This window comes from Sylvia atricapilla, chromosome 5, assembly GCF_009819655.1.
Source record: "Sylvia atricapilla isolate bSylAtr1 chromosome 5, bSylAtr1.pri, whole genome shotgun sequence".
Taxonomy (NCBI): domain Eukaryota; kingdom Metazoa; phylum Chordata; class Aves; order Passeriformes; family Sylviidae; genus Sylvia; species Sylvia atricapilla.
The window spans coordinates 35,622,577-35,645,720 of record NC_089144.1 but is presented as its reverse complement, the minus strand read 5'-3'; the positions used below and the strand labels follow the sequence as shown (position 1 = coordinate 35,645,720).

The 23,144-nt window shown below is 35.7% G+C and overlaps 1 protein-coding gene across 5 annotated transcripts in view; it reads right to left on the bottom strand.

Annotated features, from left to right (window-relative positions):
• Window positions 1-121: 121 nt before the first annotated feature.
• TBC1D15 (TBC1 domain family member 15) overlaps window positions 122-23,144 on the bottom strand; it is a 36,144-nt gene continuing 13,121 nt past the window's right edge. For 2 of the 5 annotated variants that reach the window (XM_066319189.1, XM_066319186.1), the window contains exons 5-17: window positions 22,116-22,326; window positions 17,337-17,436; window positions 16,082-16,279; window positions 14,496-14,624; window positions 12,980-13,083; window positions 12,620-12,714; window positions 11,115-11,231; window positions 8,227-8,327; window positions 7,422-7,521; window positions 6,985-7,082; window positions 2,863-2,979; window positions 2,152-2,238; window positions 122-1,484 (exon numbers count right to left, since the gene is read on the bottom strand). In XM_066319189.1, coding sequence (XP_066175286.1) covers window positions 1,278-1,484; window positions 2,152-2,238; window positions 2,863-2,979; window positions 6,985-7,082; window positions 7,422-7,521; window positions 8,227-8,327; window positions 11,115-11,231; window positions 12,620-12,714; window positions 12,980-13,083; window positions 14,496-14,624; window positions 16,082-16,279; window positions 17,337-17,436; window positions 22,116-22,326 — 1,664 coding nt within the window. In that variant the 3' untranslated portion in view covers window positions 122-1,277. The remainder of the gene's footprint in view (window positions 1,485-2,151; window positions 2,239-2,862; window positions 2,980-6,984; window positions 7,083-7,421; window positions 7,522-8,226; window positions 8,328-11,114; window positions 11,232-12,619; window positions 12,715-12,979; window positions 13,084-14,495; window positions 14,625-16,081; window positions 16,280-17,336; window positions 17,437-22,115; window positions 22,327-23,144) is intronic. The other 3 variants (XM_066319187.1, XM_066319188.1, XM_066319190.1) reach the window with 3 other exon arrangements.

Genomic DNA, 23,144 nt, shown 5'->3' with positions numbered 1-23,144 from the left:
CCACAAAGTATGTCATATCCATGGACTAACCACTAGCTCTCCCCTCTGTCTCATGTTCTTACATTAACAACCAGACAACTAGATTTTTTTCTCTAAATATTATTTAATTAAAAACACTAAATCAGCTTTGACTTTTATTTTATATATGTACAATAGTTACCAAATAATGAATACACTTAATCAGTTATGTTAAATTTCACATAACGTCAAAGGACATCAGCATGGCATGGAATAAACTCACTGCCTTTTGCAGATACAAAAAACACATTAATGTTAATTGTGATCACTATTTTGGTGTGTGGGTTGGTGGTTGATATTTATGACCTGCTTATTAATTCTCCAAATAATGTTGTCATAAAAACAGTGTAAGTAGTTAATTGATCAGTTAATATATTAGCAAATATAAACATTAGTAAAGTTTGCAAGATATCAATTGCAAAATTACATCAAGTGTAGTACTGAATGTATTCACATGAAAGTTACCTTCAGTTAGAAAAGTTTTGAAAAAGGGCCCAGGTTGGAGCTGTGCATTAATTTGGTCAAACTGATTCATATGAATGAACAGTCAAGTTTATTCAGATATTGAAAATACGACTATCCTTTTTAGTATTCACAAACATTTGTGTATATAGTGTGTGTATGTGTGTAAATATATATATGTATATATAAAGTGAAGATATGTTAATGTAAAAATATACTGTTCATCCACTCCCAATTACACAAAATTCAGTATTTGGACATTAAACTGTGCAAGTATGAATGTCCATTTCAAATCTACATTCAACCAGCAACAAATACTTAGAAGTATTTTTGTAAACATTTGAGATAGGGAAAATCCATTTACAAAAGAATCCTCCTTTAGCACATCGGGATCACTTCAGCTTGAAAATTTTGTACAGCAGCTTCAGCTGGCATATTGTGAATCTGCTCAAATCAAAGAGCTCACACTGTCTTAGATTAATATGTGTGAAAGCCCAGAAAATGCAGAAATTTCTTTCATTCTTAAATCATCATCCATTTCCAGTTTACCAGCAAAAAGAAAATGCACTTGGCTACAAAAATATTAAGGAATGTTATTGAAAACAAAAGGCTATTTTGGTAGAAGAAACTACAAAAATAGTTGAGTCATGTTGTAAAGCTTTAATGCAAAAGCATTACAGTACAGATTTTCTTTACAACCTTAAAGCTTAATCAACACCAAATTTAAATATCCATCTCTCAAGTGCTTGGACAAAACGCGCTCAGTAAAAGTCTTTCTCCATCGTGACCGAGTGTAATTACGCAGGTGTCAGGCTTGGAGTCTCGGCTGTCTGTGGAGCGCCGTCCCTTGTCCCATTGGCAGCGACCACAGGGGTTGAGATACTCTGATAGAGTGACGTTGGACAATTCAACTCAGCTCCACTTTCATCCTCTCCAGTATCTGAATCCGGTGTTACTGAACTGTTCTCTATCCCCAGGATCTCACTCACTGTTTGAGGCAATTCCTAGAAAGGAGGCAGCAGGGGAAATATTAAAAATCACCGTAATTAAATGCAAAAAGTTAACAACTAAGTCCCCTCTGTCCATCCTGCATTCCCAGTACTCATTCATCTGAGCAATCATTCATCTGAACTTAACTGTACTGAAAGCATCTCTTTCAGCAATACTTACATTACAGTTAACAACATTTTCTGTAGCGGCTGTTCAAAAAGACAGCAAAAGGAACACACTCAGGAATCAATTCCTGATTAACAATATAATCTTCATTACAAAATTAAAAGTCTAATTAATTATTACAATTACACTTCATGTTATTAAAATTATTTTTGAGTGACCTGCTAGTTTTTGCCTAATAAGTGTGGCATGCTTTCAATGCAATGCACCTTTCAACTAGTTTTTCTCAAGCACACCAAACATCAAATTTCTTGATCTTACCTAGAGAGCTGAGAAATCACAACCAAAAAGCACAATTCAGCTTTCCTCCAGTGAACGGTATTACTCTATAAAAATCACTCTTGCTTACAGACCTCTTGAACATAGGCATTGCATAGCTACACAACATGCTTTACTGTACCCAGGCATTCAATTATTTCACAAGTCATACATGAACACCTACAGCTAACTACATACTTTTACTGTCCATAAACATTCACAGTAGATAGATATCCTTACCTTGCAATTCATCATCTGCATAGAAATTGCTTCTGCTTTGCAGAGTATATATTCCACATCGATTTTCATAGACAATTCATTGATATGCTAAAAATAGATTCACAAGGCATGAGATAAATGATAACTATGTTTTACCCAAAATACACTAATATTCTACTGCACACTAGCACTGAGCTGCACCTTACTAGCCTGCCCCTTAAGCTGTGAAATGCTAGACATAGTCTATAAGCTTTAAGGCTACTCAAAGATACAATATAGAACAGCTGCCTTTCACCAGCATCCAAGGTCTGCAAGAGGAATCCATAGTACCTCTAAACATGACATACTATCTGGCCCTCCTACATACTTCCCTCAGCAGCTCACGTTTTCAGAGGTGATAAATTACATCATAGAAGATAAAGCAAAAGTTAGTATAAAATATAATAAGCAGTCATCTGAGGGGAGAACCATTTTTGATCTATTAATGATCTTATCACTAAACACAGACATCCAATACCATTTTGAAAGCCTGCAGGACAGACATTCAGTTGACATTTAACCCTTCAGAAGATAGCATGCACCTTTCCCTCCCCCAACATAAACCACAATCATATTGCATTCACTCCAAAAAGTTAATTAATATTTTAATTTAGCCCCATACTAACCACTAGGAAGACAACTCCACTGCAGCCAAAACACACAAAAGCACAATAATGCATATGAATTTGGTACCTTTAGTATTTCATTAAAGCCATAGTGCTTGTCCATTATTTGCTGTTTTTCAGATTCTAGGATAGCACAACAAAGGAGAAGATGAAAATTCTGACAAGGCAGTTCAGTCCACATGACCTGTTGAAATACAAAAACCCCGCATTTGAAATGTTTTTGCTTTTCTTCTGAAAAGTAGTTCTTAGAAAATAAGTCCTCCAGCCACATCACTTAACTAACAATAAGCTGGTTTTGAAAGCAACTAAGAATTTGTAAAATTATTTGGAATTTTACTTTTGGCTCTTTAGAGACAATTGTACGTGTGAGTCACCAAATGCTTATCTGGTTCTTAAGACATTGTCCATTGTAATGCTACTAAACTGCTTGAGCTTGTGGTCTTGTGAGTGTGGGCTCTGCCTCAGTTCATGTGAAAGAGAAGTAACTGAAGCTAACAAACTATTTGTGTGGCTTAGAGTATCTGCATTATGTGTGAATTGGCAGAAATGTGTCATGCCCAGCAACAGCTAAAAAGGCTCTAATGTTTATAAATAAGGTGCTAAAATTGTTCCCAATCCCACCACTTTGAAAACCCAATGACGTGTACATGCAGGTACTGGAGGTGAGTGGGTATTCCTTTCTGACTGAAGACACATTGGCTTTCGGTCCCATGGAGGACACAAGTAATCATTCTTGAGTTCACTGGGACAGAAAAGTGCAACCTCACTACTAATACCCTATTTTAGTAGATTCAGAAAAATCTTCTAAAACAAAAGTATTTGAAAAGAACATGTGTGGTGGGCCGAGAGCTGCAGAACAATTTCGCCAACAAAACAGAAAGAAGCTGAAGTCTACTTGCACGAATTGCCCTGACAGATAAAGGGATTTAAGGCAATGGATTTACTCTCAAAAACGGCAGGTAAGAAATCAGATTGCTGAAAATTAGTTACTTCATTAGCAAAAAACATTTTTCATCATTATTGATGGAATAAAGTCTTATAGCTGAGTAAGAGCTTATACTTGAATTTTCATCACTAGTAAAGGTAACCTGTAAAGAGAATTGCATAAAACCCAAAGATATCCAAACCAGGTTCACCCAAAATAAGGTGCAATTAATCTTGAATGTTTCAATTAAGATCCAGTTCAGAAACTAAATTTCGCATCTTTTTCAGACAACCAATATTCTCTTAAAGCATTCTCTCATTCCAGGAAAAAGACTGGAATGCAAGTAGGCTGATAACAATTAACTATTGAATGAAAATGCCTATAATCTACTAAAAACAGTCTGTCTACACACTATTGTGTTCTTCTACTCCTAATTCATAAGAAGGAAATATTGACAGCTTTGCATTGATTTGGTTCAACATCAAGTTGCTGCAAAAAAATAATCCATTGCTACCATTTTCTGATAAACCTTTTGAAGTCTGGAGTAGAGCAGAAAGTTAAGGTTATGTATGTAAATACATAACAGCAGCATCACAACATGTTGGAAAGGTGGAAGAAAAAGCAGCATTTAAATTATAAGTGTGAAAGTAATATAAAAATAAGGAGCAATAACAAGTAAGAATTCCTTTGTTCTAGGGCTACCTCAGCAGCCATGAATATTGTAACCAATCTATGTAAAGTAACTGATTTCCAAGTCATTCTGGCTTTATGTTATGCAAGTGGTACTAGAATAACACTGGAGCTAGGTGCGAGTTGTAATTTTGTCACAGAATTTTTCTTCTGGGTTTCTTTTAAGCTGCCCACTGTACAAACAGAAGATTAAGAACTGGTTGGAATTACCAGGTGATATTGCCTGTCTCTCCAGGGTCAAGGAGGGACTGAACTACTCTCAGTTTTGGGACAGCCAAGCAGTGAGTCAGTAGGCTGTCTGGGCTGCGTTTGAGAAGCGCTGCTAAAATGAGCTATACGTAAACGCTTCTGCAGCCAGAGAAGTTTAACCCACACACAAAATGCATTGCATGTAACATCACAAATAACTGCACTCACATAACATGTCTCAGCTCATCCACACAAAGTGGAACATCACCTCTCTATCATGTGCAACTGTCACAGAGCAACGAACAACCACTAACATTTTCTGCCACAATCTGATCATGTCTCTTGCTCAGGAACTGCAAAGTCTGGGAGTTAGCCTCTACTCCAGATGATGAGAACTGGTATCTCCCAAGGTGAATGGAGATAGGAGAAACCAGACTAGGGAAGCATCTTACTCATTCCTTTTTTTGTGATAAAACACTGGAAGTCATTAAGCCAGTGGGTACAGGGAAAAAGTATCTGATGCTAACTTAGTGGTTCATACAAGTCAGAGAACAGAAATAGAGGTACACCAGAATCCTGAAATTAACACATTAGACCAAAAAAGCCCCAGAAGTCCTAGAACCAGGGACTGAAATCTCAGATGGTACCTCTCCTTCATGCCATTCTATGGTCTGTGAGTATGTCACAGTGTAATATAGCTTTCAAATGGATTCCCTCAATTCATGTGCTATTACAAAACTGGACATGAGGTTTGCTCAGCCAAATACCCAAAAAAGTAGTTAATTTAGAAGTCTTTGTAAATCCTACTTACTTTACTGATACCAGTGGAGCTGCATGGCTATTCACAGGAGAAAAAAAACAGCCCACTGTAAGCTGGACTGATCAAGGTGACACTGGCTTTCACATAAAAACATCAACATAATACCTTAATTACTTTGTTTGGAAAAGGAAAACAAGATATTCCCTTTCCCATTCCTTATCTCCTAGCAAAGAAATTGCATACTTGTAGTAAACATACATTATGATGTGCTATAAGAAACCTACAAGACTATCATAGATCAATAGGTTTCCATGGTCTCCCAAAGAGAGGGAAAAAAAAAAAAACTTGGGAGAGAAATAGTGTTTCTTTTCTGTATGCACACATATATATGCATTAAAGCAGAGGTGATAAAAACATGCTAGCTTGGGACTATAAACTATAAATAAGAATACTGTTGCCATCAACTTAAAAAAATATTGAGAAGACAACATAATATGTGGGAGAAGAGATGAGTGCATCTCCCAAATCATTATCATTTATTCCTTGGAATAAGAGAATTCTTCTGGTTTTGTACATATCAGTTTCCTTATTTATCAATGTTATCCATAAACGTTTTTGTCCTCTGGTTGAAATACCACCTCAATACTCTGTGATAGTAAATTCCACCAAGTGATGATAAAAAAGCTAAAAAATATTTACTTTAGACAGTTTTAAATACTGGTCCTCCTCTTTATGTGACTCCTTTTTTATTAGTGGAGAAGTAAATAAAAGCATCAACATTATTTTTCATCACACCAGAAACAACATTATTTTTCATTATAGTACAAACTTTATGCATCTCAGCCCTGTTCTTTTCATTACCCTTCTGCTCCCCAATACACATGATGTTATGTCCTAGAAAATACTCCCTCCGTTCATCTGAACATTTATTCTCTTCTGAGTTTTCAGTGAATATTGTGCCCCTGTTAAATGCATCTTAGACAATAAGACTGTACTGTTGACACACTTCTCAATTTTCTCAGAACAAAAAGATTAAAGACAAAAATATTAGTTCATCTTAATTATTCCGTCTGATCCCGAGATCACCTAAATCAAAAAAGATCCCATTTACCCAGAATTATCAGAACTTCAACATTTTGATGTTTTACATCATGTTATTTGGCATCACAAGACCTTATCATCAAGATTAACAATCTTCTGACATCATCCTCCTCATGGTTTTAGCTAACACAAACTACACTGACAGGGCTTCAAGTCTATTTATAAAGAATTACCACTACCAAGAAATTAATCAAACAAATGCTCTTTCTTTTATCATAAGCTGCTTTCCATTAACAGTTAACTTACTATTTTCACTTAAGAGTCTCAGCTGAAGGCTACTGTCCAAATCTTTTTGCAAAAGCTAGTATATCCAAACCAGCTCTAGTAGATATTTTTTCATTGACTTCACAAGTTGTTCTTTAGGCTAAAAAGACATAAGAAATACTTGCTTGTCCTCAGATCATTGTACTAAATACTTTTTTTTTTTTTTTAATAAGAGTATTAAATACCCTGCAAAATGATCCATGCTTTTTGTTCTAAAGTCCAAAAACTGCTGGAATTTGTGTAATGAAATATTTCCTTACCTCCCAGAGTCGAAGAATATCTTGAAAACTAAATTCCCTTTTGAATCTGATAAGAAGCCACCGGAAGCAAAAATAAAGGTAGCCTGAGTCTTGAGATTCTAGGAATAAGAGTGTGACATTTCAGAATCATCAAATTTGGTTGAAACAGGAAAAAGAAAATAAATCTCATACTTTACAGGTACATGTTCACATCATTAATTTTTAAGATGGCAGACCCTTTTTGATTCAAAGATATTTGCCACAGCAGAGCATATTTTTAAAACTGGTAAAAGGATGACCCTGTTTTTCAATAAGCATAGAACAATTATTGAAATATTTTAGGCAAAATTATAAAGTTACAAGTCCTGTACTCATATACTACTGGAATTATATTTTCACTGGTAAGGAATAGAATATGGGGAGCTATTTCAGTTACTGTGCATGAGTAATACACCTACCTAAATAACTGCAAAATCCACTGTCTAGTAAACGAAGCAAATGACTCAGCTGAATTAGTTGTGTCTTCATACCCTGCATCTGTTCTTCAAAATTCTGATGCTGTATGGAATAAAACATTTGCACTGTCATTTTTATTAACTCAATTTTGAGATTTGCAGCAATTTTAGAAGAAGTTTTGTTATTGCAACAGTGTTCCTCACCCTTTACGTACACAACATACAGATATTTAACTGTACTTCTTTCTAATGAAATGTCTGCCTTTTATTGAGAAGTTTAACTAAAGCACTGAACTGTATTTCTTTGCTAACATTTTTGTATGTAACAAATGATAGTTTAAACCTGCCTAAGCTTGGTACTTACAAGCAGCATGACTGCACTCAAACAAAAAACCCAAATTTTCTTTTACTTTCATATCAGTCTCTCTTGTGGCTCTTTTGGCACATGCAAAAGTCATAAAAACTTCAGTTTGTGCTAAGTCTAAACTGCATTTAACAAAAGCCAAAAGGCAGGTATACAATGAAACCATTATGCTGAAGAAAATCCTGCTTGAGGACTCGTGATAAACACAAATTTGTCTGTGATGGTTACTTTGGAATTCTTTAAGAGCCAAATATACCTGTATTGTACAGCAATATTATTGCAAATCCACAACAATCTCAATCAACAAAAGTGTATTGACTCCAAACATAAAATGACTGCTTTAAAACAATTCAAAAAACTCAGTGAAATTTATAAAGTAAAATTAACCCCAAATACTATCTGTAGCTTATCTGGTTATGTGAGCTAAAAAAAGGCTCATTTTACCATTTGATCCATGTATGATACAAAGCACCAAAAGGCATCTACTTCATTCTCCATAACATACAAGACAGGTGACAGCAAGTCGCTCATCCCCTGGACATAACCTTGATGGAGAAAAAAGCAGAGTGGGAAAAAAAGTAAAAAGGAATTTAAACTCAGAAGTTAAACAGTAATTTTTCAAGTGTGATGAATGACTGAATGAAACAAATGTTGGCACATACAGATACTACAATTCTCCAATTCAACTACCAGTAAAGCCAAATTTGTATTAATAGGCACCAACATCCAGCAGATCTAATAAGATTTATCAACTATTTCTGCCAATCTAAAGAGAACATAAAGCAAACACATTGCTCTAGTAGTTGTTAAAATATGTACAAATTGAGTTTGTACACAATAGATTTTTAGTAAAAATGTTCCTATTTAGAACTCAGGAGCATAGATATTTTTAAAATTAAGTTTATACCTTGTGCCATCACAAAAACAAACCTGTACATAGTCTCCTTTCTATTTGTACTTGGTTACTTTCTTCTAGACATTTAAAATTTTTTAATATCTTTGCATTCCCTCACCTACCCTCAATGAAGATTTTCCTTCTTAAATTCATTTAAAGAGATGTTGAGTGGCAAATCCAGAAAATCACAGTGCAACGGTTGTTATGAAGAAAACTTTGCATTTTACACCTTTTTTTTCTGTCACTGAACATGCTTTAAAGATTCTTTTATTTAAGGAAGTTGGGACTGTTCTGCTTGGACTGTACTTTTTTAGAACCAGGCAGACAACAACGAAGAATTCAACCAAAGTGAGAAAGGGAATTAATAGTAAAGTATTGCCTCCAAGAAGCACAAAAGTAATGCATATCTAGATCTCATTCAAGGACGTATTTTTAGGTTTTGTGCCCAGAATAGGTGAATAAAGTTCATACCACCTAAAAAGTACTCACACGCTTTCGAGAAAAGATTTCATTTAACGGGAGAAAGAAATGCCCACTAAAGCATATCATTTTTACAAACAGCTATAAAATTTTAGTTGTACAAAAGAAGTTTTTAAATTTTTGGTTTTTAAATGCTTCTTCCAACTTTCTTGTTTGCACTTAATAGTCCATTTAAGTAGAGCATAATGATTTTTACAGGTCATTTTTTCCCCTTCTTCCCAACTCTTCCAATTACCACTGATGCTAGTGTCAGCTTATCTATTGCCCAATTGTTGCTGACCTCCCTAAATAACAGAAAAAAAATTGATGTGTTTATCTATCATCAGTGATTTGTTCAACATAACATTTCTCAGTTGGCTAACTTTGTTTCTTAAGGATGTAATTGTAACTATGTAACTGAAAAGAAAATTAGTCAATAACTGAAATTATGGAGTAGCTGTGAGAAGAAAAACTAAAAAAAACTAACAGCAAACAGGTAAATAATTAAAAGGTCAAAAGAAAAAAATTGTTTTGTTCCCCACATACTTAATACTACAGCTAACTAAAAAATAAATGCAGAGAAAATTCTGTCCAAGACAGTTTAAAAGTCTAGTTGATAATAAAACAAACTTCATTAATGTAGACTTAAGGAATTAATTCAGAAAAATATTCTATTAACAGCTGTTCTGTGCCCCCCTCCCCCCCATCCAACAGTTTGGGGCATTATTCAGACCCCTCTAAAGCTGCAGTCAAAAGATTAAAAGCAGCACTGCACAAATGTGTAGAAGCCTTGGACAGTTACTATGTCAAATTTACTGTATTTCCAATATTTCTACTTGCTTATAAAACAAAAGATTTACCCAGTGTGCACATTTAAGCCATCTCAACAATGTTTTAACAGAGTGGGTGGTGAATCTGCTTTACTTTCACTTATAATGCCACTGTGCATTAATGAATGTTGAAATGCGGAAAGAGGTGAAACAGAGCTACATCAGTTATAGTTTTCTTTTTTTTTTTTTTTTTTTTTTAAGCCAAAAATCAAGACTGTCTTTCAGAGAGAACAAAAGAAGCTGACAAGAGCTACAGCTTTGCAGCATGTTTACTAGCAATTAAAGAATTAATCTTACTTTTTGTTTTCAAAATCTGGCAAGAAGTGCGCTTCTAGAATCCGAAAACTTTTCTGATACAGAATACCCCCAAAATCTCCTAAGTATGCAACAGCCAAATGTTCATGCCAGGGGTGGAGGGGGAATCAGCTACGAGTATCTTTCCCTCCCTCTTAAGATAATCAACAAGCCGCCAAGACTTAGCCATCACATTAACACTGAGATTAAAGCAAGATGATATATGCTCTTCCCTCTGCAGCAGATGCATGCACTAAAATGTAATTTTTGACAGATTGCTAAGTGCACTTCTCAAGAATGGGCTTTTAAAATATTCACAAGAACACCACATTACAAACAGCTGGTTCAGCAGGCTGAGCTTTAATTACAGCAGTGGCAGCTGGCTTATCATTTTTATCGATATTATCAGTCTTAAACATATATATAACACTCAAGCTCCAAAGATCAAAACCCGTTTAAAACTCTGAAAAGGCAAGCCTGCTTCAATTCTATTAAAAAAAATTAACACAAATAAACCCAAACCACCAAAACTTAACAAAAACCACACAAAAACCCCCAAAACAACAAAAGAACCCCACAGCAGTAGATCTGTGGTAAAGACAACCAACCACTAAATTCCCAATCCCACCATAATTGTCGAGTTCAGATGCCTAAGACAGGCACAAATTGAAGAGGAAGAAAAACAGAACAAAGTTATCTACATCATTAAATATCACAAAATATTAAATCTTTCTTAAAACATTTACAAAAAGTATTGTATCCAACATAAGTTCAATTCTATTAATAGGACTTAGCATAAGCAAAGCTGCATCAGAAGCCAAGAAGGCTTTTACATTCAGAGGGACACAACTTACCTAAGTCAAAATCGTACATGCAATACGTCATCAAGATATCGTGAAGTAAAATCAGTCCTGGGTTATCTTCGCCTTCATAGAACTTATTTGTTCGATCTGTCCTGTTAACATCTTTTTCTAAGAAAACAGTCCAGATTTAAAAACACTTTCAAAACCAGTCCTAGAAAGCCAGTATCAAATTAATTCAGAATGTCAAAGCTGATGATTTCTTCCTCAAACACTGCTGCAAAGCTTTGAAGTGTTAGAGACAACTGCATAACAGAATGTAATTTCAACATGAATATTTTAAAATAAAGAAAATCCCTCCTATCTGCAATGAAAGGATGTTCTCATAAACATATTTTAAAGCTTTCTGCCTTTCCTTTGATAATGCATTTTATGGAAAAATCCTGATTATAACTCAGCAAAAATGTTTTACATTAAGAGGATTAAAATCAATTTTATGCGAGTTAACTCTACAATGGCATTTATGAATACTGATGCAATGCAGCATAAGCCATAGTTGGAAAGTTCACACATGATCAGCTCAAAGATACTGTGAAAGTTCATAACAACATTTTATAAATACTGTGTAACAAGCTCCTGTAACTCATAACAGATGAAACCACCTCTTTCATCAGGCAGTTTTGATGCCTGAAACATACCAAGCACACAGTGTACTCTTTAATAAGGTGAAATTCAAGACCAGTGTGTTTTGAAATTTTGAGAAATTTTTAATGCAGTTTGATAAAGGGAGTATTTTGTAGTTTTGGATCTATTTTACTACATAACCCTAATATTGCCACATACATTTCAAATGCTTAAAAATTAAAATAATTGTCTCAACAGAAACAAACACCCAGCCTTTTTAAACTCAGAATATTTTTTTTTTCTGTTACAATTTTCTAAAAATGTAGTTTATACATCTACCAAGACCAGACTACTTTGACCCTTTCAGCTTGCCTGTTGAATAACTGCCTGAAATAAGTTTCGTTTTTCTCTCAGAATAACAAAGAAATCTTGGCTGTTACCTGAAAAAATATTTAGTAATCTTAAACACTGGTGCCCTAATCTCACTACCAAAGACAACTGAGGATACAAACTACTAATATGCAGCAAATTTGATGAAATTTTTAGAAGTAGGTGTAAAACCCCAGAAGTCATAATGCACATACACAAATCCCTATAAGAAATTATAAACTATGAACACACACATTTTCACATTCTTACTGTATGTCATTATTTTAACATTTCCAGTAAAAATGCTGTCATTACGACATAACACAAAATGAAGCATCTTTTGTTATTAAACAAAGGAATCTTAAAAATCCAGCCAGTATGTAACACTAATATGTAAAGCTCTGAGTTACTCTCATTGAGAAAGTTTTAATATTAAGTATAAAACCAAGTTGAGACACCTCTGAAAAGAGCAACATCTTGTTATTAGTGCCTCTTCATGCAGGCTCTTTGAAAGGGTACTTCTGAAGTAGGTGTGCAGTTAGGCATGTTTCTAAATGTGAATTTACCTATAAGACTGCGGTAATCTCTTAATCTTGAATTTCGCTTTTCCTGTTCCTCACTGACAGATTTCCACTGCAATTTCATCCTGAAATATTCATCCCTGAAGAAGAAAAACAATTTTGAAACATAACATTCACGGTTTTTTTTTTAATTTAAGCATTCATTCCATCAATTCTTCGAGATAAATAGAATAACAACACCCTCTTCATGTAATGTCTTTCATATATAATATTTCAAGAAAATGCCACATGTTCTTGCATTCAACAATTTTAGCAGCCGTGTTTCAGAAGGCTTTCTACATCACATCCTAAAAAAGATGCTGCTTTTAAATTTTATTTTGTAAGAAAAAAAGTCACTGTACTCACGTTTTCCTTTTTTGCAGATTTGCTCTCTCTTCTTTAGTGCTATTCCAAGGAAAATACCCCAAAAGAAATTTCCACGCCTCTTTTCTTAAAGTATGGCAGAGACCCTAGGGAAAAATGGATATGAGGCATCAACAAAAGTATTTTTTACATTGTAGTCAAGTCTCATATGAGAGACACTGAGAGGAAACAGGAGGAAAAGAGTATGATTAACCAGAAAATTGTAGAAGCACTGGATTCACACTTAGGTAAAAAAATGAACTTCAGAAAATAATTTTCTTCCTATATTTTTGCTTCACTGCTAAAAATAAAAACCTTACAGGCATCACAGACTTTACGAAGCAAAAAAACCACATTTAAAATGTGTCTATATAAATATAATGGTGCTTCTGCTTACAGATGCCAAACTTCTGGTCTTGCCACAAGGTGCTCTTAAGGACTAGTCTTCCATTTATTTGGTTTTTTAAACAAATATTTTTATCTCACAAGACATGGCCCACCTTCAATGAACCTTTCAGTCAAAATTAGTAGTGTCCACTCAAGAAGCCTGCTAGTCAGAAGTCTTTCCAAGTAATGCTCAACACTTTTAGACAACAAAAATGTATAGAGCTGAATCATATTCTGCCCTCATCAAGAGAGCTTCTTGCAACTCCTACAGTACAACCATAAGAACAAGGAACTTTTGCTATCCCAAATTGGGGGATCTTGAGTCATACATAAAAGAGAGCACTCGCTCTCCTGGAAATGGGCAGAGATGACAGGAAAGTGGGATACAGGAAGAAAAGTTTTGTACTAATTCTCAAGATTGTGGACGAGTCCTTAATTGGGCACATCAGGCACATGAATATTAAGGCACAGTGTTATTCTCTACTTCTGCTTGCAAATATGCATCAGCAGGAACACAATGCATGCCTTAGGGCAGCTGGATTCCAAACAAAACACAGAAAAACTGAAGTAACATTAGGTGAAAAAGCTACAGGACACAATTAAGTTTTCAAAGTTTTCATCACTGAGATTAAATTCACACTCCTACTGCAAAACCCCTCAGTTCAATTAAAAATATCAGCAAAAGTGTTTAGCACTTCTCTGATGAGGGTCAAATCCCACCAAACTGCTGGGCAAAAACAGAAGCTTTTTCTGGAGAAGGATAAGAAAAAACCTTTTAAGAGAAAAGAATAAACCAAATATCCTAACACTAATATGCTGGTTTTTTTCCTGAGAACCACTTCCATTTGTTTTATCACTTAAGCTTCAGTATTTTCAACTCATTTCCTTTAGCCAACCACAGTAAGATCACTCTCCTTCCAGAGCACTTTATATAGCTGCAAGACTGCTGAGGTATTTGATTGGCATGAAACCATGCTTTATGAAGTCTCTCAATAATGACTGTCTGAGTCATGCTTGAAGTTCTGCATGGAGCATTACAAGTGTAATGAAAGCAGCATAGCCACGGTTTGGGAAGGAAAGTAGAAGCCAGAATCAAGCCATAGGTCTTGCTGAATTTAGAAAAACTAGTTACCCCTTTGAATATCAATCGTTTTATGTAGTCAACATCTAAAATTCTTCCTTCAGAGTCCATATTCTTAGCCCATTCTTCAGGTGACACAGGCTCTCTTCTACTTACTTCAGGTTGTTTCCCTAGGTCAATCTGAAACACACACAAAGGCATTACATGAGTCCCAATAAGGTGCTTCAGTAGCTGCAAACAACTGCACAAATGGTACTGAGCTTGCCAGTTTCTTATATTCAGTGCAATTACATTTCCACATGCACATACCTCAGTTAGCCACTCTAAGGATTTAAGATTGCACCCACGTGAGCAAGTAGTGCGAGCCAACAAAAGTAAATCTTTAGAGTAAGAACTTGGTGCTGAGGACATGGCTATACATGTTAATATTTCAGATTCTGGAGGATGTATGTGTGTTTTAAATAACCTTCTAACTCCACAAATGGCTCTGAGCTAGCTTCCCATAAACTAATGCAACACAAGGACAATCAGAAGCTTCACTTCAAAAACACATTCCTGATACGCAAGTGCCACTTATGAGAGAACTGAAAACCAGCTTGGGTTTGGAGGTGCTACCTCTACACAGACTGCACAATGTGACTGGAAAGATCAGTTTTGGTACACAACCTCTTAAAAATCCCAAGCATGTATGTACTTCCAGAATTTATAACACCCATCAAAAGTTGCAGTTTGTACTTAGTCTCTCAGTTCCCAAATTGCATGTCTAAGTACATGAGAATTCAGCAGAAAGTAAATTCTTACTTCCGAAAAATATTTTTATGATAGCAACCTCCGTATCAGCGTTTTAACTCTTTAGAAGTCCAAGGCATTTGTGACATGAAGACATATAGGTCAATGCTGTTTTACATATATAGCATTTGTTATACTTTTTCTCATTGATAAATTAACTAAGTGCAAGGCAGCAACTTAGAATTACATAGTTCATGCAGCTACTGCTAAGATATTAACACCAGCTTGAACTCAAAAAATCCCCCATGTAAAACAGTTTAATGTTTTAAAAATATGTAAGCTGCTTAAATAATAACCACAAGCATTTAAAAATGAACCTTTTCCACATATCTGTAAAAGACTCCAACAGGAGTCCACAGTGATTCATGATCCAATTTTAAGGTCATTCTAGCTTTGGTTTAAATCATACATAAATCTGTAATTTATACACATTTATAGACATTAATCATCCAATTAAGTATTTTGTTTTAATCTTAAAAGAAACTGAAATGTTAGGAGCTATTAGCCAAGAAAGTTGGTTATTAGCCTGCATTTTACAATTTTACTTAATGTAGCTGTAATTGACCTCAGAGGAAATACTGAACGCAGCCTTGGTCACCCATTAAGGTAGCACACAACTATAGTCCCTATTTCATTTATTACAAACTTCCTTTCAAAGAAAACTCACATTTGCATGCATAAAAATGACATTCAAAAGTAACTGATTATGATCTTAACTCTTGAGAATAAATGGTAAAATGCCACAATTGCATAAACAGTATAACTTATCATGCTTCAAGTCTTATCATTCTTTTAAAGGAGTGCATAAAAACAATCAATGTATCTGTATCATTAATTTATAGACTCACTCGTGTAATGACTTCAAATCCTGGTTCTTCCTGCTGATTTATCTTCAGCCCTGGAATGGTATCATTGAAAAAGTCTGCCATTTCTGATGGTGGTCGCCTCTGATTTGATGGATCACTTGAACGTAAACTACCAACAATATAGTTTGTGACTTTGGAAAATTTTCCCATTGTTACTATGTACGGATCTTTCTTCCACTTCTGTTACAACAAGGAAAACACGCGAAACACAAACATTTGTGTTTATAATATATTTGTAATATATATCTATCTATTTGTAATTCTTGTACTCAAAGCAAAGCATCAGGAAAAGTACTGTAGATCTCAAAATTATTTCAGTTTCATGTATTGGTAGTAATACAGAACAATCATCTCATGATTAAAAAACGTATCTTAAGTATGAAGATAATACTGCTAATTGATTTGAAAGACTGGATAGCAGTGTCCTCAGTAAGCCTGAGCTACACATAGAAGTGGATCAGCTCCACTGTTTGCTACCAGTGACTCTGGCACAAAACAGATCTTACACTCAGCTTCCCTACCCTCACAGAGAAAACAGTCTGAACCATCATGTACTCTGCTAGGAATTTCACACAAATCTTGATTTAACAACTAAATCCAAAAACTAACGTAATTAATTCACGAAGATTTTCTTTAATTAAACACATCAGTGGGTCAACCCTCTGGCCCCATTTAAGTCACTCAAGTTTTGCTGCTGACTTTCCCAAGTTATAAGCCTCACCAAATGAAAAGCAGTTGTAGTATTAAAGAACCCCCATATTTTAGCCAATACTGTCCTCTTTGCTGCTGTATTTCCCTTATCCCTTCAAAAGTCTCAGAAAATATCAATGAAAAGAATACTTAATCAAAGAAAACATAGAAAATTAGAATTTATACATTTTGCTATCTCCTAAAATTTTTTCTTTTCCCCCTAAGACTTTCTGTACCCAAATGTATGAATCACAGAACATTAACTTGAATAAGTTTGAAATAATACCATAGGAAAGTAGAGAAATTATTACATCACAGAAAACAAATTACAATTAAATGTACTTTCTACAGTATGCATTTGGTTTAGGATACAGTCAATGTTTCTATAATGGCATTATTCTTGGCAATACTTAACAACAATATAATAAACGGCATTATTGCTTCTACAGCAGCATTAAATCATTACTCAGTCAATACTCCTGTGACACGGTGGGGTGCTTTTTTTAATACAGGTCTTCAGAACAAAAAATTCAAAGATAATACATACTTGTAGTAAGCCATATGATGGTTCATCAAAGAGATTTTCAAAAGACTGAGATAGTGACTTCTGAGTCTTCACAAGAAGAACCCGCTCATCATCTGGAGATCTACAATAACATTAAAAAAGGGTGTCTGGGTGCAACTCTTTTTTTTTTTTTTCTGTAAAGTTTTCAGAAAATTTATTGGATTTTTGTAGTCACATTTCAGGCTTTGTACAGAAAATAAAAGATTTGATGCAAGATCATTCTTAGTCCTTGGCACAAGTTAACCAACTAATGCTATATAAAACACAACTTTCATTTTTCAAAAGATTAGTAATTTCCATATTAATTCTGAACTGTACTATTTCATTCCCTGAAAAATGAAGCTTTAGAATTTTTTTTTTAGGAATTACTCTGGAAGATAACTCCATTTACATGTAGGTGACAAAAATGTCTTCAAGTACAGTTTTATGTTTTTTACAATGGACAAAAAAATGTGACACAGGAAATGTAGCGAAACAAAGTCAGCCTCAACACAGTTATATGATGAAGCTCCCTTAACATAATAGAGGAAGTGCAAAGAGCCTATGTCACCCATACAGTTAAGTAATTATTTCTACCCATTAGTAAATCTTGTATTTTGGCACCCTGTAAAACATGGAGGAATATAAAACTGTTTTTACAAAACATTACAAAATACAAACTGGTTTTCAATATATAAAAGCACATCAACAAATTTCTAACTAACAGTACTACAACAGATCCAGTCGGAATAATTCTAAGATTCATCCTGATAGGAGCTTAAAAGACACCAGAGCCATTGGACGGTGAAACAGAACCATCTCACTACAGCCCTGCAAACATATTTCTGTGTCCACTCCAAAGGCTTAACAAACACAAACCCAGTTTGGCCTAATTCACTAGTGTATTTGTACACTCCTGCTCAATTTGCTACTCAACAGGGTTCCATAGGTAGATGAAAATAGCGACAACAAAGGCAGTGAAACTGTGCTGCTCCTAATAATTAATATGTTCTTTTGCTCTCGTACCTACTCCCCCTGAAACATTCCATTTTTTCCCCTTCTTCAGCACAGGTACCCCATTACTTCCTTAAGCAGCTGCTGAATCACCAATTTACTGCTCAGTAGGTGACGGAAGAGAGAACAGCTCAGAAAGCAGGCTGGCATTCAAGCCTCAGAGTTTGTATCAAGGCAGCAGAAAGCCAAGCACTTTGCCATCTGACCCTAATCCATTGCACAGACTTACATTTATAAAATATCTCTTTATTGCTCTCTCACAAAGTTTAAATCTGCTATTTCTAGTCTCTGAAAGAAAAATTACTTTCCTTTTTATTAGCACCTGCATCATCTACCATGTTATTGAAGTCAAAGATAAGAACTTTAATAAGCCTTATCTTTTTCCCATTCCAACAGGACAGGACACTGTAAACACTGACGGATATGAAATGCAACAAGAGATGATCTTCTGAGACAGCCAGACATCACAGTCATGGTTCTGAGGGAGCAACAGTTAATGAAGCTCAACTGGCTTTTTCTAAAGAGCAGCACAGGGGCAAAGGCTGAGTCATGTATTATGTTTTCCTTAACTAAAAGAACTAAAACTTTTTACTATAACTCCCTTTTAATTACACATACTTTCTGGACAGCAAGGCAGGCATTACCTATAGGTAATGTTCAAAAATTTTTTAAGCTATACACTTCTTTACACTTCCTCATAGGGCTGCAACTTAGAAAGTGCCATCCTGTGCACGTGGTATTTTCTCAATATTAGACTGGGGCAATCCAACTAGAAGGCACACAATCCTTAGGGCAACAACTTACAATTATTTTGTATGAGTTTGGCTGCTTCATGCTGATTTCAGCAATGATGTGATATTTTATAAAGAATAGTGTTAGAGAAGGACAAAATCTTTTGAAGTAATAGGAATATAGGAAAATACCTATAACATAAAGATGATATATAGATAAGCTGGAATTTTTGCCTTAATATCAATATCACACATTTTATAAACTACAAGTTGGAATAATGAGTAATTACACTGACAAATATTTGCTTGTGGCATCCAAACAGCAGAGCAAACATCTTTCCCTAAATGAGTGTGTGAGCTGAGTTACATTATGTACTAAAGAATAAATAACCATTAGGAAACAACAGAAACATACAGATTGACTCTGTCATTTCCATAACTTGAATGGCCTATTTGTTCTTTTCTCTTTCCTTAGAAAAAGTAATTGTCATAATTCATAACTAGACAACAGAAGAGAATTTGGTGACAGAGGAGACCTTAAATGAATAAGAAAACTAAAACTGGAAGTTCCTGCTCAGGTGAATGCTTAAGGCCATCCAGATTGAATTTCCGTAGCTGTCATTGCTTTTTGCTTTAATGATCCTGAAGTATCTGCCCTTGCATTCATTAATGTTTACAACTGTTCAAAGTGGCAATACCAAGCAGCACAACACATCCTGCAAGCTTGAACATCACCTCAAGTTTTGCTGTCTTATCCTAGAAATTAGTTAGAAAATTTCAAATATGCTGCTGCAGTCCACAGGCAATAGATTTACACAAAGCTTTCTGTAACTCACCATATAACTCAGGTCTTTTTCCAGTGTTTGCTACATCACTTGCTCCCAAAACTTGCCCCACCTTACCAGCAGCTAGTCAAATGGTATTCACAAATAAGTAAACACAGCAGGATGCTCAAAAAGGAACAGTTTCCTGGGGGAAAAAGGAATGGAGGAAGGGGGATGACAGGACAACAATGTTTCTCTATGCCTGCAGAGGCTGGGAAATCACCAAACTAAATGAAAAGATGCTTAAGGAGGGGAACCTAGAGGAAAAAAAAAAAACCCTCAGGATTTAAGATGACGTTGTCATTCAGGATTTTCTAACCCACAGCTGTAGAGAGAATATTCCTATTTACAAGTTAATCTTGTCCCCCATTAGCCTCTCCTTTGGTCTTCCTTTACAAAACTCATATACAATGCTACAGCCAGTACCATTACACCAACTGGTATCCTAGAGTGACTTTATGATGCTTGTATCCCCAGTCATCTGTTCTGTGTGTGCTGTACATTGAGTTCTGTACCTTTAAGACCGGTTCTGAGAGCGAAGCAGGGAAAAAAAAAGCGCACAGTTTGTTTTGAAAAAACAGCCTTCGCTCTTCTGCATTTTTTTTCTCAAGACAGTGTTGCTCATCTGAAGCACAGACAGTGGTAGGACAAAGATCTCCTGTGCTTTTAGTTAGTTTTAGCTAACTTAAGCAGAGAAGTTCCCTAAACTGTTTTCTTTCCCTTTTTCTTGAGACTGTTTAAATCTGCTCTGAACTAAAAACCCAGAGGAGCACCGAGGGCTCGCACCTGCGGCCCACTGGGGCCTGGACCTCCGGAGAGACTGACACTAGTAAGAGACTGAGGGAGCTGAGCTACACCCACAGCAAGGACTTCTTCAGTTTTGCCATCTCTCTTCAGAGCGATGAGAGGTTTTATTGCTTCGTATTATTCATTCTTTATGCTTGTGAACATTTTGTTTGTTAAATAAATAGTTTTTTCCACTTTTCTCCGAAACAGTCCTTTTCCCAGACCGGCTGGGGGGAGGGGCCTTCTAGGTTTGCTCTCCAGAAAAATCCCATTCAAAAGTTTCCTCCCAAATTTGCCCTAACTCAGGACAACTGGACACACTGACCAGCTTCTCCAAGCAGCTGAAAATTTCTGATTATCACAAATACCAACGCCATGTCTTGAAACTGTCAAAGCCTTTCACAAATCAGTCCAACAAATATCCACCACTCACTGACTCGCTCTCCACAAAATTTTCCTCAGTATTACTCAGCATCAGCCTGCCCTACTTGTTGAAGGCATCTCTGACCTCAGCAATCTACTAGTGTAAGAAGTGCCCTCTGTAAGGATTCCCACAGCCATTTCACTGTCCACCTTTAAATCTGTCATCAGACTATTATGTTACAAGTGACAATAGCAAAACACTTGAAAACAATTACATGTTACACTGATATTACAGCTCTTATAGGTACACATCACATTGCATTTATTTCTTCATATTCTATCTAACCTTATTTACCTGATGGCTTCTTAAATTATACTTTCGCCTGCATGGTGAGAGCACAAAATTTTACTTTATTCTGCACTTATGCCATGCAGATCAAAAAGGCTTTTATCCTAGTAAAAAACCTGGGGGTAACACAATATAGCTACATAACAACCCCAAAGTATTTAACAGAATGATAAGGTCTTAACTATATTTACACTCAGAAAGTTGATTTGTGCAGTACAGATCAAAAGTGAAACATCAACTAGGCAAGAAATTACAGGGGAACAGAATTGTGAGGGAAAACATTTATATACCAATTGATTTAGTTGACAGTATTGTAAGTTACCTTGCACACTCATGTAAATACTCGCGCATATTTTGCACAAAGAAGACAATCTCAGATTGTAACACAAATTATCCCATTTTACAGAAGTAGCTCATGAAGGATTTCCCTTTTACACTGCATGTTCACAAGAAGCTTCTGCACCCACTAGAGGGAGCAACTGAGGCATTCAGAGCTAATAACACTTCAGATTCTAAAATACTTCATAAATCAATCCAACAATTTGTAAACTTCAGCTTAGATTCCAAACAGTTTTCAGTCACCTTGAAAACTATTTCTACTAATAAAAAAACGGAAGGGAATAACAATCAGGAAGTATTACTCTGAAATGCATTATGTGATTTAAGTAAACTAATATTCTGTATTTTACAGAACTAAGAGCAGTCTGATACTTACTCATTCAGTGCAACATGCTTTTCAAGACATTTAATCAAAGGTTTGCTATCTCCACGATGAAAATGAAGAGCTGGAAGCTTCACATCATCCTTCAGACAGAACACCAAATAAGACCATCCCATGCCTTCTTTGTTTTGTTTGATTGATTTCAGATCTGTCAAACTGAACAGGAACGACCACTTGCTTTCTCCGTTTGCATGAGTTGTAGCATCTTAAAAAAAAAAAAAATTAGCACATGATTTCGGTTTGACTTTCAGTGTTAGCAATTATAAATACATTATAGCTGTCACTCTTCCTAAAAATCAACCTCAAAACATAAACACTAGCATTGGTTCTAATAATAAAATGAGCTTCTAACTGCTATTTTCGGATTTCCCTTTGAGCCTCCTTGTCCTCTACAGACTTGTGAAACAATCAACAAGTCCAGCAGGCTACTCCCCTAAAACTGTACCTACAGTTTATAGGAAAAGGTTTTTCACCCAGAGGATGTCTGGGCACTGCAACAGGCTCCCAGGGAAGCGGTCATGGCATTAAGCTCAACAGAAGTTCAAGAAGCGTTTGGCCAACACTCTCAGGTACATGGTGCGATTCTTGCAGTTGTCCTGTGCAGGGCCAAAAACTGGACTTTGAAGATCCCTGTAGGTCACCTGCAACTCAAGATACTCTGTGATCCTACAGAAGTGATCTAGCAGTTAACTGTACATCTGCTGTATCAAATTCCAGCAGCAAGCTAGATCCAACCGTCACTTCCACCAGGTAGTGCTACTTACTAAACTACACATGATATGCACTACAATCCTGTAACCTATATGTTGCCCAGTTATTGGCCACGTGCTGTGTAAGGCTGCTACCAAATTAAGGCAAAGGAATTGGAAATCTCCCCCTCACCACTTCCTCCCCTGGCATGCAAGCTTCTATACATGCTGTGCAAGACTGTATATATTCAAGGAGAAGGGATTAAAGTGTACTTTACCAGAGGATACAAAATTGCCAGCATGCCCAGAAGGAATTTGAGACATCCCCTGGCCT